The 15,151-nt window shown below is 40.0% G+C and overlaps 1 protein-coding gene across 1 annotated transcript; it reads left to right on the top strand.

Annotated features, from left to right (window-relative positions):
* Positions 1-673: 673 nt before the first annotated feature.
* On the top strand, positions 674-15,147 carry LOC309393578 (coagulation factor X-like). The gene is made up of 10 exons (XM_081955937.1): positions 674-719; positions 1,317-1,440; positions 1,780-1,940; positions 4,509-4,533; positions 4,943-5,056; positions 8,145-8,279; positions 9,383-9,675; positions 10,289-10,406; positions 11,982-12,839; positions 13,361-15,147. The coding sequence occupies exons 2-9, from the start codon at positions 1,365-1,367 to the stop codon at positions 12,527-12,529; spliced, it is 1,470 nt and encodes a 489-aa protein (XP_081812063.1). The 5' UTR covers positions 674-719; positions 1,317-1,364; the 3' UTR covers positions 12,530-12,839; positions 13,361-15,147.
* Positions 15,148-15,151: the final 4 nt, after the last annotated feature.

Here is a 15,151-nt window from a genome sequence, read left to right on the forward strand (position 1 = left end):
GTTATTCAATGCCAATTGTTATTTGATGAAATGCGCAAAATCAACAGCTCTCCGAACATATACTGTATGTATGTGTGTGTGTATATGTATATACACACACATATACATATACACACATACATACATATACATGCATACATACATATACATACATACATACATACATACATACATACATACATACATACATACATACATACACACACAGAGAAATGCACATATTGCTATATGAATTATCTTCCAGCTAGAAAACATGTTGAGGAAGACTTTTAATTCAAGGCATCTGCATGTGCTAAAAGCAGAATATTATCAAAATAAATGAATAACTACAGCTCAGTGGGATAAAAGTGCAGACATCCAGAAAACATTGCATTTGAAGACAGAGGAATAGAAGATTTTGTAAGAAAGTGTCTTTCAAAAAGTCATTTGTGGAATGATGAATAAATTATAGGAAAGGATTCTCCCTCCCCTTCCCCAAGTTCCATACAAATGTGGGGACGACAAAAAAAGAGGCCACAAGTAAGGACAAAGCTTTTAGAATCTGTTTAATTTTAAAATGTTTGGGCTGCAATGTTTTTTTTTATTTTTCCATAGTATCCTGAGACCAGAATGTCTATGTCAATATTTGCAATAGTTTAATCATCAACATATAATTTTCAATAGCTTTCTTTCCTAGCTTTTGTAGCTGTTCTAAATAGCATTTTCCCCTTCCTAATCAGGTAAGAGAACACAACATTTCTAATTTTCTGCACACACAAAAAAAGCAGACTCTTTCTTTTAAAACTGCCTGTCCCCCCCCCCCCTCTTTATTTTGTTCCTCTTAATATGTACCTGGTTTACTGAGTGACAACGTTTCTGTTATTCAATGCCAATTGTTATTTGATGAAATGCGCAAAATCAACAGCTCTCCGAACAAAATGAAATGCGATCTGTTCCTGTAAGGTGCCTCTTACACACTTCAGTTTTAACAGGAGATTAAAAGGAAATAGGCCTTATTTGCTTGCACTGCTATTCTTCAGATGTTTCCTCACTCGGACATATTGTATATATAGCCATTGCTAGTGCATCAGATCTTCTATCTTCCTCAACATGTTAATTTTTCCTTAAAAAGCAAAATACCTGAGTTATTATTCCAGTACAAATAATTTCTGGTTTTAGGAGATATGGCTTCTATTCTCTTTATTTCTAGATCTGTAGCCTTCTCTGCTAGTCTCCATCTTTGTTTTTCATATGCACATAATTCTTATTGTCCAGTTCTCTCTTTCTCGTCTCAGTACTTGAAGAATAATTTGTTTAGTCTTGTTTTCTATGTGTAGGTGACTGTCTCCAAATCAGTATATTCTACTATTCACTTTGGATATACAATGGCTAGAATTTCCTTGGGGCCAACCTTGGTTTTCTTAATCTACTGCTTCATCACCTTTTCACATTCGTTATCAGGTACCTATTATTCATTAGCAACAGTCACAATATGGATCATGTATTAACAACCGTAGTTAATTTTTAAACTCATATGTTTCTGATTGTTACCTTAAGAATAAAAGTATCTTATTTTAATTTCATAAGTGTGGCTTTGAGATAAATGTTGGAGATGAAACTCAATCAAATGTTTCATTTATGGATCTGCCCCACCCCATATTTAAGCCCTGGAGAAATAACCAAACATATCCACCACTTTAGCCCTGCAGCATTCAGTATGTTCAGTATGAATATAAATATATATTTACCCTGAATTGAAGAAACTGGAATCCTTAGTGATACATTACTCTTTATCTACAGTATTTGTGAAAAAAGAGAAGGCAAACCAGGTTCTGAGGATTCAGAAACGTGCTAACACTTTCTTGGAGGAGATTCTCCCAGGAAATTTGGAGAGAGAATGCAGAGAGGAACAGTGTTCATTTGAGGAGGCAAAAGAGATTTTCAAGTCAAAGGAGAAAACGGTGAGCAATGGAAATGGAGGGACATCTGACTATTTTTTGCAAATGTAAGAGGAAAGTGCACCTATTCAAGTATCCCATAGAAACTGCTTGGTTCTTCATTGTTGTTGTTTGTCCTTTGAAGTCAGGACACCTGGTATTGACACCTGGTACCTGGCTGGACAAGTTCTTTTAATTTTCTTGGCAAGAGTTTTTTTCAGAAATGGTTTGCCATTGCTTCCTTCCTAGGGCTGAGAAAAAGTAACTGGCCTAAAATCATCCAGCCGACTTTGTGATAAGGCAGAACTAGAATTCACAGGTTCCTAGTTTCCAGCATGGTGCCTTAACTACTACACCAAATTGGCTGTCAGAAACCACTGTAGTTATTGTTGAAACATTTAAAATTAACAGAAATTTGGTAGAGCATTAAAATCAATGCATACAAAATTACACATACAGTGCTTGTCTGAGCAGTTGTACAAACTGAATAAATAAGTTAAATTCAAGGGGCAGCAATCTTCTGGCTTTCAGTGGCTGGAATAAATATTTTGATTTCTTTAAAGAGTCAGCAAAAAATCCTCACATATTTAAAATTGAGTTGTATATATACTTTTTCAGCTGAAATCATGATTTCCTATCATTTGCCCTTCACCTCCTATAGATCTTACAGGATGCCATACTAAGGTGTGGGAATATTTTGGCCATTTTTCTTATACCCAAATCCTCTTTGAACAGGTCAACTGTGCGATATATAAGAAGGAAATGGTGAGGCAAAGCATTTACACAATGGTGTATAATAACAGCTTGCCTCCAGAAGTTGTGAATGCCCCAACACTGGAAGTCTTTAAGAAGATGTTGGATAGTCATTTGTCTGAAATGGCATAGGGTTTCCTGCCTAGGCAGGGGGTTGGACTAGAAGACCTCCAAGGTCCCTTCCAACTCTGCTATTGTATAATCCGCATCAGTCTGGGTTAACGACAAGGTTGTGGAAACTATATATATATATATATGTATAATAGAATATTAGTTCAAAAGTCTTAACTAAGAAAAAAAAAATCTGCACTCAGCAAATTGCTTCGAATGCCAAATCTGTTCAGTGCCCAGACTAATCTTGGTATGCTTGATTACACTCGCTTTTTAGCTTCAGTGACATAATTGAGGCTGAAGGAGAATCAATTCAACGAGACACCTCCTGCAGATACAGGCACATTTAACAGCATTAATAAATAAATAATAATTGCAGCTAGTAAGTAGAGTCTTACTTTGGAGCAAGCTGCTGTTTAAGTTACTATAGGCCCCAGTGACGTGCGGTGAGGTTTATGACTGGTGAGGCACTGACAGTGCTGGTTTCAAATATTTTTAGACTTGTGGACTTCAACTCCCAGAATTCCACAGCCAGGCATGCTCAGTTCCATTTTAAAGCGACAGCATTTGTTTTTCTCCTTTGCTCCTCCTTTCTTTTTCTTTTTCTTCTCCTTCCCCTCCTTCCTCCCTCTCTCCCTTCCTCCCCCTCTCTCAAACACACACACACACACACACACACACACACACACACAGAAGTTGGATTGGACTATCTCTCCTACCCCTTCCCTCTCTCACTCACTCTCAAACAAACCCCCACACATACAAAAGTTGGATTGCATATCTTTTCCAGTGGCTTGAAAGCAGCTCCTCTGCCATTCCCCCCCCCCCCATTCCCCTGCTGCCTTTCCCAAACACCTCCACCATTGCAAATGCAGCCTGCTGTCTTGGTGGGAAATGCCTGGAACACAATAAAGCCCACCCACCACCTCCTGCTGGCAGGCTGGGATGAGAGGAGAGGCAGAGAAGCTGGAGGGGAGCCGAGCCGAGCCTTCCAAAAGAAAGAGGCTGGGGGGAAGTGTGTGTACTACAGCATGGCTCTTTGCCTGGCTTCCTGCCTCCTCCTGTGGTCTCCTCAGTGCTCCCTTGTGCTCTCCCTCCCCAAGTGTAGTTTGATTGCAGGTGGAGCCACGTTGCCTTTTCAAACTTGTAATCAGTGAAGCTGGGCTAGATTTTTATATAGTTTTATCCAGCTGTGTGTGTGAGAGAGAGAAATGATTGGGGGCCTGGGGAGGAAGTCACTACACTTGGGGAGGGAGAGCACCAGTGAGGTTAAGCAGAGTCATCCACGGTGAGGCAGCAACTAGCTCAGCTTTTTCCTTTTACTTTTTTTTTTCATGATGAGAGTGATGAGGCTGTGCCTCACCTGCCTCACCTGACTGCACGTCACTGATAGGCCCTTTCCGTAATACAATCGACAGTCTTTTTTTTAAAAAAAATCCAGGCTTTTTAGAGCTTTTAGCTTTACAATCCTCTTTATGTATATATGTGAAAGTTAGAATAATTCAGAAGTGGGTTCCATATATATTTGCATTTGTCAATAATAAAAGATTTACATTCATGATGCAAATCCTCAGAGCCAGATCCACGTTTTGTCCAAAACTTTTCTATAGAACCAGGTTGATTTTAAATCATAATGTGTCTTAATTACTTACATTGAGTTGTTTAAGTTAATTTATAAAGGTACTTTGGTCTAATCACATCTGTTTTTATTTTTTATTTATTTTGCAGACGGAGTTTTGGTTCGAATACAAAAGTAAACATTTTATTCATTTTCTGTGTATTCTGCATAAATAATTATTCACTAAAACTTAAAGCTTATTATGCTAACTTTGGCCCCATAAATCTTGAGTTTTTATACATTTTGAAATCTATTGAAGGTTTTGCTTTTGTTCTGGCAAGAATTTTGTTTACATGATAAAATTACTTTAATGTATTGTTCATATAATGAACTGTTACAGTTTTCCTCCTTTGCTCATTAATCTACTGTATTTTCATATTTCATTGACAATACTATTTGTGTTGTTGTTTATAATTTTAATATTTTAGATTGGGTAGTCTGTTATTGAAACTGAAGTGGGTAAGAAACTAATGCATAAAAAAGAAATTACTCTAAATACTTATCTGGATTTGATTTGTATCATTAAATCTCTTTTTCCAAACAGATTCCAACCCCTGTAAAGAAAATACATGTCACAATGGTGGAATATGTAAGGTCAAACACTATACATATTCCTGTACATGTCCCCCGAGATATGGAGGAAATCAGTGTGAAATAGGTGAGTGAGGTATAATATTAGCCGACCTGCTATTGTTTAAGAATCTGCTATCTTTTGTGGTAGCTTTCTAGCCAGGTGAGACTTTGTTGGCCAAATGTCATACTGGTGACGGATTTAAAAGGATAGTTCAGAGCAGTGGTCACCAACTGATGGTCCGTAGAGAAATATTTGCATTTCTCTCGGGGAGTCCAGTCGAAGTTTCCTGCGCTGCTCACGCTTCAGCATTTTAACTCCCAGGGACAGGATGAGGTCCTTCAGACAGTTAGCTTGGCCGCCTATTAGCAGAGAGAAATGCCCAGGATTAACTCTAGCTTTGTTGTCCATTGCCGATGCTGGATCTGCCCCCTGCAAACTCTCATCCCTTGAGGAGCGCTCTCTGAAGCAGTGTGGGTAACTTCGGCAGGGCTCCTCGAGAGACAAGAGTTTTCAGGGGGCCAATCTAGCATCCGCAATGAACAGCAAAGCTAAGGTTGACTCCAGCTGCTTCTCTCTGCTGTAGTTCTTCCTGGACAGGGCTTATCACTCTGAGTCCCAAGCAGCAGGAGACGAGGGCTGCCATGGGACCACCAGCTGGTACAAATATACTGCAGTGAAGGCAGAATGCTGATGACACACAAATGCAAGTAGCGCTTCACTCCCGCAACTTCCAGTACTACCACAGGCCAGTCCCAGAGCTGTAGTAGCTCTAGTAGTCACAGGACTGGCCCTTTGGTCATCCCAGAGCAGCTCTTCCACCTGGGGAACTGGCAACTCCCCTGCAGGCCAGTGCACCCGGGTGGAGGAGCTGCTCCGGGATGACCAAGGGGCCAGTCATGTGACTACTACAGCTCTGGAATCTGGGACCAACTTTCCCACCAACGTCAGCAAGCCACCGTCAGTCTGCTCGTCTTTAGTTTTCCTTCACTCAGATTGACCAAACTTCTGCATCAACACAAAAGAGGTTTCTAGGCTGTGTGCCTGGACCAGGTGCTGTTTCTCAGGCCCCCCATCCAGAGCCTTGCAGAAGCAGACAGGTAGGCCCATAAGGTGGCTGAGCCTCCCCCCACCAGGGACATGCGGTCAGGGGAAGCAGGGGAGGCAGAGCCTCACCTCTCTTCATGAAATAATAGTATATAATAATAATATATATTTCGTCCCATCCCTTTTACACTGCTCCCGCTACGTTACGGTAAGGAGAAGAGCTTTTGGGGAGTGAAGAGGAAGGCAGGAGGGTTCTCGGAAGTGCCAATAACCTTCCTGCCTCCGTTGTACTTTGTGCGCTCCTCGCGACTGCAATAGACGTCCAGAAGTGGCAGGGGATGTTGGGCTGGAAGCCCAAACCCCATTAGCCACAAAAGCCGCTTCTGGACATATATTGCAGTCGCGAAGAGCGCACGAAGTCCAGCAGAGGCAGGAAGGTTCTCGTCATTCCCCAGTTGCTTTCGAGGACTGCGGAGCGTGAGCCGGCGGAGCATGCTCAGGAAAGCGGGGAATGGGATCACGTGTGCTGGAGGCTGAGGCAGCCTCAGCCTCCAGCACACGTGGTCCCATTCCCCGCCTTCCTGATGACGTCACCAGCCTCACCAGCCATAAACCTCACCGCACGTCACTGCCCCCCGCCAGTGGTCTGCAGGATTTCAAAGTATGAATGTGGTGGTCCCTGAGGTCCAAAAGGTTGGAGACCCCCGGTTCAGAGGGCATATGTCAGGAAAAGCAGTCATGCTGATGGGTAGTAAAAGAACTGGCAACCCACCACTGAATTTAACCAACTCAATATCTTTATTTCCTCCATCATTAACTGTACTGTACGGGTAGTCCTCAACGTGCGATCACAATTGAGCCCAACATTTATGTTGCTAATTGAGAAATTTGTTAAGTGAGTTTTGCTCCGGTTTATTACTTTTCTCATCACATTTGTTAAGTGAATCACGGCAGTTCTTGAATTAACACGGTTGTTAAGTGAATCTGATCTCCCCATTGACTTTGCTTCTCAGAAGTTTGCAAAAGGGGAATCACATGACTCCAGGACACTGCAACCGTCATAAATGTGAGTTAGTTGTCAAGCGTCCAAATGTAAATCCCGTGACCATGGGGATGCTGCAATGGTCATAGTCTGAAAAATGGTCATAAGGCGTTTTTTTCAGTACCATTGTAAGTTCAAACTGTCACTAAATGAGCTGTTGTAAGTCAAGGACTATCTGTATGGCATGCAACTACTTAAAGTTGAAAAAGAACGATAACATTCTTGTTAAATAATAAAAAAATATATTTTATATGTTATTTTTTAAAAATAATGTTGGCTTCTATTTATTTATTGTGTGATTAATCTATCTCCCCCACCAAAGGAGGACAGGCTGAATTCCCTAGTTGCATATCGCAGAGTCCGAAGTTTGGTGCTATAGAAATATATTTCTTTTTAATGTATATAAATGGGTTACTTTTGCTCTAAATGGGTTGGTGTTCCCCTTCTACTTGCTAATAAGAGGATAGCCTGCGAGAGTCTTCTCTCACATAAATGGGGATTGGAGAAAATATCAGGTAGAAACCCCCTCCCCCAGAAAGTAGGTGGTGGTAGCAAATAAGCTGCTATGTTAAGGCAGAGGGTAAAGCTGGGATCAAAGAATTCTAAAATTCTAAATCCTAAATCCTAAAAATTCTGGGAGAGATGGTGTGAGATGCCAATTTTTCTCTTAGGGAGTAAGTCATAATACTAAACACCATAAACTGGTGATCCAGTGGAATCTGGAGAGCCAGTTTAGTCTAATCCAGTGCTTGAAGGCACTGGACTAGAAACCATGAGATGTGAGTACTACTCCTGTCTTAAGTATAAAGCCATCTGGGCTATACTGAGCAGTCACTGTCTCTCTCATCCCTAGGCGGTAGTAATCGCAAATAATTGCCAAGAAAACTGCATGGACTAACTCAAAGGCGCATGCACCCCCACCCCACCCCCACCCACGAATAACTTGAAGATCCCTCTACTAATTTTAAAAATGATAAATTGTGATTTGGGTTCCCATTACTGATAGTCTATTATTAGAGGATCACAGTCTGCTGGAGAGAGTAAGTAGTAATGACTTAAGAACCACCTCCCCTGTCTCCAATGCAGAGAAATTTGAATGCTGGTACAAAAATGGAGAATGTTGGCAATATTGTCAAGATACCGAACATTCACGTCATGTGATCTGCTCCTGTGAAGCAGGATATACGCTAAATGAAGACGGGAAGCGTTGTACGCCCTCAGGTGATCCTCTTACTGGTTTAAAAATGTGGGTTTAGAAACTAAATGTTCCAGAAGCCCTTTTCAAACTGGTTTTCCCTAAATGAGCTGATGTTATGGTTCCTGAATTTCCAACCAGTCAGCATGAAAAGCAACAGATTGTCTACTTTAGATGCACAGACCATGATTATGTTGAATAAATCAACATAAATAAATGATTATGTATTATGTTGAATACAATTTGACCAAATTTCCTCTTTATATGTAGAATAAGCACTCTGTGAATGCTTTAAATGTTGAATTCATTTTGCCCCAGCACAGCTGACGTAAGTGAGGGGTGGCAGTTTAGGATAACCTACTGAAGTATATTTATGGGTGTTATTTAGCTAGTTCTATAAGTAATTAGAGGTAGCAAGACTGCTCAGACATTTTCCCCAATCAATGTAAGCAGGAAGGTTGCCTAAATCTATACTTAGGTATTTACCATAATTTAACTTGTTGCTTCTTGATTCCACAAGATTTCCCAATGTAGAAAAGATAGCAAGAGAATTAGTAGGCAGAAGGCAATTATAAAGCTGGAGTTATTAAATAGAACAACTTGGGAAGGGGAGGATTTTATCCCTTGTTTTATAACCTAAAAATATTGGCCTGTGACCAACTGGAATATTGTTAAGACGGCAATTAATGGGAGAATCTAGCAATTATTGGAAGTTCATATTCTGGCTGGCTATTGGTACTTTTATCCATCAGGCATGCTTTGATTTTTCCTAGTGTTTGACAAGTTACATCCATTTTTTATGTATGTATTTATGTATGCAGTATATGTTGAGAATTTTATACAAAATAGAAGACAAATTTAAAAAGGAACAAAAAAGGAAAAGAAAGAAAATAAGTTTTGAAATATGACTTTTAACCTTCAACAGATAATTAATAACAGTTTAATAATCTTTTCTACCTCTTAAATGTTACACAAATTCTTTCACCTCCTCCCTTACTGTAGGTGACATCTTTTAAAATCCTCAAGCCCATAAATCATCATACCTTTTTTTCTTTTTTCAGCAAAATAAATAAGGACACAATGTAAATTAAGTACAGTTACCCACACTGTTTAATCTCCCTGATTTTAGATCGCTTTCCTTGTGGGCTGATTAAGCGATCCACACGTTCTTATGAGGGAGGAAGAGTCACACAAAGTGAAACAAATGCTCGTGAGAACATTACCAACTGGAATCAGACGTTAAATAGGACTTCCTCAGGATGGTTGAATCTCACAGCAGAAACTGAAGATGACATGGAAAAGCTAGAAAGAAATTCCACAGAGGAGGATTTACTCGGATGGCCAAATATTAATTCCACAGATGAAGAAAACACCAGAATAATTGGGGGAACTTTCTGCCGCCCAGGAGCATGTCCTTGGCAGGTAACACTATTGTGCTTAAAGGGTTTGATAAAATAGCCTCATTTTACAGGATATTATTAGAATTGCAGGGTCAGATTCCTCTATGAAGCAGCAGGGCGCAATCTTTTTCAATGGAAGTTAATTCTGAGTGGCAAGCTAGGAGATGAATTCCAAAAAGCAAAGAGAGACAGAACACAGAAATTGGAACTCTCAATAGTTCATAACTTTCTCATATTCAAGATATTTAGCAGCATCTTTTGCAGAGACCCAGGTCTCTTTAAGGCTGAGGAGAACTGCATGTAGACTTGGAGGCTCAGGTCATGAATGTTTCCTTTCAACAAGCACAGTACCAACAGGACCTCTAAAAAATCTTCCAGGTGTGTCCTTAAATGATACCTTTGCCTCTCAAGGGAGGACAACTGATTGTAGGTGCTGTCCTTTTGTATAAATATTGGAAAAAGGAGGTTTGCAATATTGTGGGCATATGAAAAAATGTGTTGCTTGACATCCCTGTATTTTTGTGTATGATGATCGACCTCTGATTCAAAGCTAAATATTTCAAATGAAAGTGTAGAAAATTCATACAGATTTGCAGTTGGGTTAGACATCAATTTATTTTTCTTTTTCTTCCTAGGTACTGATTCAAAACAATAGAGGTTACGGTTTTTGTGGGGGCAGTTTGATCAGTAGTCGGTGGGTACTTACTGCAGCACACTGTTTTGAGAACATTATTTCACATCACGTTACAGTGGGTAAGTAGTAGAGATGCAAACAAAATTACAGTCTTCTAATGTTTGTTTTTCCCCACAATGTATTCCTGAAGAAATAGTAGATTCTCCTGTTCTGATATCATATTCCTGTTGTAAAAAAATTAATGCATTTCTAACCTTTGAAATTATAGAAGCAAACATACATCTTAATGTTTCTTAGCCTCAGTACCCAGAATTCTCCATCCAGGAAGTCAACACATCTTAAAGCTGAGATTGAGAAACATTGATATACTTTAATTAATGTTATAAAATGATACTCTACCCTGATTATTTACTGGCCTGAGTATGTTATGCAGGTGTACTTGATTTCAGATCACCCGATTCGCCAAGGCCTTTGGAGAGAATTGCTACCATAATGCTATTTTCTTTCTTTTTGATCCCTTCTGGATTTATTTTCATTACTATCATTGTTCTTTTGTTTTCTGCTGTTTTGATAGTTTTTTAATATTATTCTTTGTTTTTTAATGTTTTAATGACTTCGGTCTTAAAGGTATCATCACATGATATAAACTGTTCTAAGTAAAGCTGCCTTTTGCAATTGACTGATGTAATTTTGTCAATGCTGATGATGTTCAAGTGGTGCTCCAGATGTTTTGGGATTGTTCCCAAGGCTCCTAATACTATTGGTAATATATTTGCCTTCTTTGGCTACAGTCATTCTACTTTTTCAGTTTTCATATATTATTTCAGAGACATCACCTAGCTTGTTCTAGGACAATCCTTTGGGCTAGTAATGTAATGGTAGTATAATTCTTCAATGGTGAAATTCAATATTCTTTACTACCAGTTCTGTGGGCATGGCTTGGTGGGCGTGACAGGGAAAGGATATTACAAAATCTCCATTCCCTCCCCACTTCAGGGGAAGGATACTGAAAAATCCCCATTCCCTCCCAACTCCTGGGAGAAGGATATTACAAAATCTCCATTCCCTCCCCACTTCAGGGGAAGGATACTGAAAAATCCCCATTCCCTCCCCACTCCTGGGAGAAGAATATTACAAAATCTCCATTCCCTCCCCACTTCAGGGGAAGGATACTGAAAAATCCCCATTCCCTCCCAACTCCTGGGAGAAGGATATTACAAAATCTCCATTCCCACCCCACTCTGAGACCAGCCAGAGGTGGTATTTGCCGGTTCTCCGAACTATTAAAAAATTCCGCTATCAGTTCTCCAGAACCTGTCAGAACCTGTTGAATTTCACCCCTGGTATTCTTCCCTTAAAAAAAAACAACCTAAATACCAGTAGAAGAACAATGATAATGTGACTAATAGAAGACAATATCATTTCAATTTCCCATAGAGTTCTCTAAACATGGTAAGACAGCTGTACAATGACAGCTTTATTTAGAAGCCCCCTTGTTTTTGAAGTGCCTAAGAAAAAAAATCTGCATACTTTAAAGCATTTTAATGTACGGAATCAGTATTTCAATAACCAAATGACACTATTTCTACTTGGATTTAAGGCTATTCTTATGTTTTTGTTTTTCAGTTTCCTTGTTTTCCACTGTCAATACCTGCTTAGATTTTTCTACACACACACTTTTATTTGCTTTTCAGGAGACTTTGACAAACATCAGCGAGAACGAGATGAACAAAAAGTAACAGTACTGCGCTACTGGAGACATCCTCAGTTTAACTCACAGAACTACAACAATGACATTGCTTTGGTCCAATTGACTAGCGATGTGATTTTTACTCAGAACGTACTTCCTATTTGCCTTCCTCGTCCTAACCTAGCTAATTTGCTGCTTGAAGACGTAGCCCATGGAATAGTTAGCGGATGGGGTGCAACTCATGCTAAGGGTAAGTTAACTCGCTTTCTCATGAAAGTTAAGTTGCCCATTGTGAGCATGGAGACCTGTCGGCAGTCCACCAAGAAGCTCATTACAGACAACATGTTTTGTGCTGGCTATGATGAGGAAGGGCAGGATGCTTGCAAAGGAGATAGCGGTGGACCTTTCGCTGTGTCTTATCACAATACTTGGTTTCTCTTGGGGATTGTCAGTTGGGGAGAAGGTTGTGCTGAAGTGGGAAAATACGGAGTTTATACTCTAGTGCCCAATTATATTTCATGGATAAAGGAAGTAATCGAAACTAATTCTTGAAGGGTTTTTTTTGCCTAACCTGCAGTGAAGGTCAATCTGTATAAAATATTTTTTAATGTGTTTGGTAATATTTAACAACTTGAATAGCCAGGTCACATTGCAAGTTTGTTTCCTACAGCTGCTCTTAACTGAAATAAACAATTAAGTTGCCCTTTTCTTTGTAAACAGAATTGTTCTATAAATCTGTATCAGCATCCAATTCAGATTTAAGCATAAGCAACTGGATAGGTAGAAATACTGCCTCAGTCCCTCCTTCCCAAAGTGATTTTTTAATCCTTGTAAAGGATTTCAGGGATACTGACAAAAACCAGTTGCCTTGTCGCTCCGCGCGTGTGCCCTGCTCACTTTAAAATGGTGACCACCAACCACGTGGTCCGATGCCTAGAGCAGCTCCGACTGAGCCGCTCCTTCTTCTTCTCGCTGCCTCCGGAGTCTTTGTGGCTCCAATGGCTTCCTCTTCTCGTCCGGATGGCAGCAGGCGACGAGGCTTGGCTTTTGCCCCCCCCCCTTCCACCGGAGCTGGTGTTGCGGGGCCCTTGGGCTGCAGCTGGCGCAGGAGCGCTTAGGCAGCCAGACAAAAGGGTGCGAAACCGAGGCAGAAGAGGCAAGATAGGCTTGCTTAAGGAAAAAATAATAATTTCTAACTAACTACAAAAACTCTATCTAAAATTACTGGAGTCACTGTATAGCTCCTGTTAGGCCGAAGACTGAGGTTGATCTGGGGAGTCACCAGGAGGAGCAGAGGGAGTGTCCTCAGATTTACCTCAGTCTCCAGGCAATTGGGCCGTAACAATACCCATACAGTGACTCCTCCCACACCCCACCTCGGAGACTCAGTGTCATGCCACAAGTTGTTTCTTTCATGTTTGAACAAGATCACGATAATTGTTAAAAAGTGTGGGACTTGCAAGGTGATCCTACAACTCTTTCATCATTCTGACCCTATCTTGAAATCTTTCTCCCTACCCCCACCTCCACAAATGCCATGGGGTTGTGCGATCCTGCAAAATGCAGTAGGCTATGGTGGAAAAGGAAGACCTGTGTTTGTGTTTATGTGAACATGCATAATTTGATGACTGACCAGACTGACAAACCATTGTCATGGATTCACAAAATACATTTGAACTCTAAAATAACCAAAGATGAGAAACCTGCAGCTGCACAACTTGCCATATTTAGTTACTGTTACTCTTAAATAGCTTTTTGTGTTGGCCAAAAAACACCCCGCAGAAGCATACCGCTGCAGATTTTTAATTGATCTGGTTAATTGTATCTCTTGAAATCTGTCCTATAGAGGCAAAATGTAAATACATAAGGGATATTTTTCAACCCCCTTCCGATGCCCATGATTATAGTTCTTCCCCACTCATTCTGATGAATAGTATTCAGAGACATATTGAATGTGGAGGGAGTCTCAGGCACAGAACTGAATTATTCTTAATGATGTGCTGTGACTTGCATTCCATAAAGTGGGTAGAGAGCCAAGTGAAAGAAAAGATTAGACAATTTGATTTCATTCCATTAATTAAATTTAATGAATGATTTAATGAATAAAATATGGTTCATCTTGTTACTTTTGGAGCAGTATGCCTAAGGATACGTACTTATGCCTCATAGTTGTAAGAATATCAGTATTGTATCCTGCAGCGAGAGGTTGGAACAGTAGTGCCAATAGCAAACCACAAGGATGGCCAGAATGGCAGGTGCTTGATGACATTAGACTTGCATTTTGGCATCGGCTGCTCACCAGTCATGCCATTTGCATGACATTATTGTCAGGCAGATTTTGCCACTTGCTCCCCCACGCCCCAAGCTCATAACACTATCTACTTTGGGAACTCAGCCCAAGCTGATCTATTTGCATATATCTGAATGACAAGACAAAGCTCTTCTAATATGGAAAACAGATCTACAGAACATCATCTTTTACATGATTTAAGCAACTGGCGAGGGGAAAGATTTCAAGAAAGGAATGTTTCACATTCTTCAAATCCTATTTCCAAATATAGCCAGGATTGGTTCAGAATTAGTCATGGCACGTAAGCAAAAATAAAGCTTTTGAGCATTTTTACAACTGAACAGATTCGAGACCCTGTGACCCTAACCCTAACCCACCAGACAGCAAAACAGATTGCAGGAATTTCAATGAATCCATGTGCTCCTAAGCATATTAATGACTCCAGATGAATTATTTTAATAATCGGCATCAGGCCATTGCAAAAGGCAGCTTTGTTTGGAACAGCTTGCATCCTGTGACAATATCTCTAACCCCTTCAAGTATTAATAGCTGTCAATCATCCCAGGTCGTTGAAAATAATCTGATGGATAAAATCCAGTCTGAACATCTGGCTGACTCTATAGTAGGAAATGGAATATCATTACTTCCAACTATTGTTGCTTAAATACAGTCCTTCTGTGATAAGCATTAAAATAAATGACAATGCATTTACAGAAGAGATGAAATAGATTATAAGGTTCAGAAGATTCTTAAACCCCATGACATAAGCATACTAAATGTTTAATATGTTATTTCTTTCTCTAGAACAAGTTCCGAAGTAAAAATGATATTTTAAAAGAAAAAGATGGCTTATCATAGTATTTGATTAGTTAACAGAAATCTAT

The sequence above is a fragment of the Natrix helvetica genome, assembly GCF_964273705.1.
Source record: "Natrix helvetica genome assembly, chromosome: 5".
NCBI classification, from domain to species: Eukaryota; Metazoa; Chordata; class Lepidosauria; order Squamata; family Natricidae; genus Natrix; species Natrix helvetica.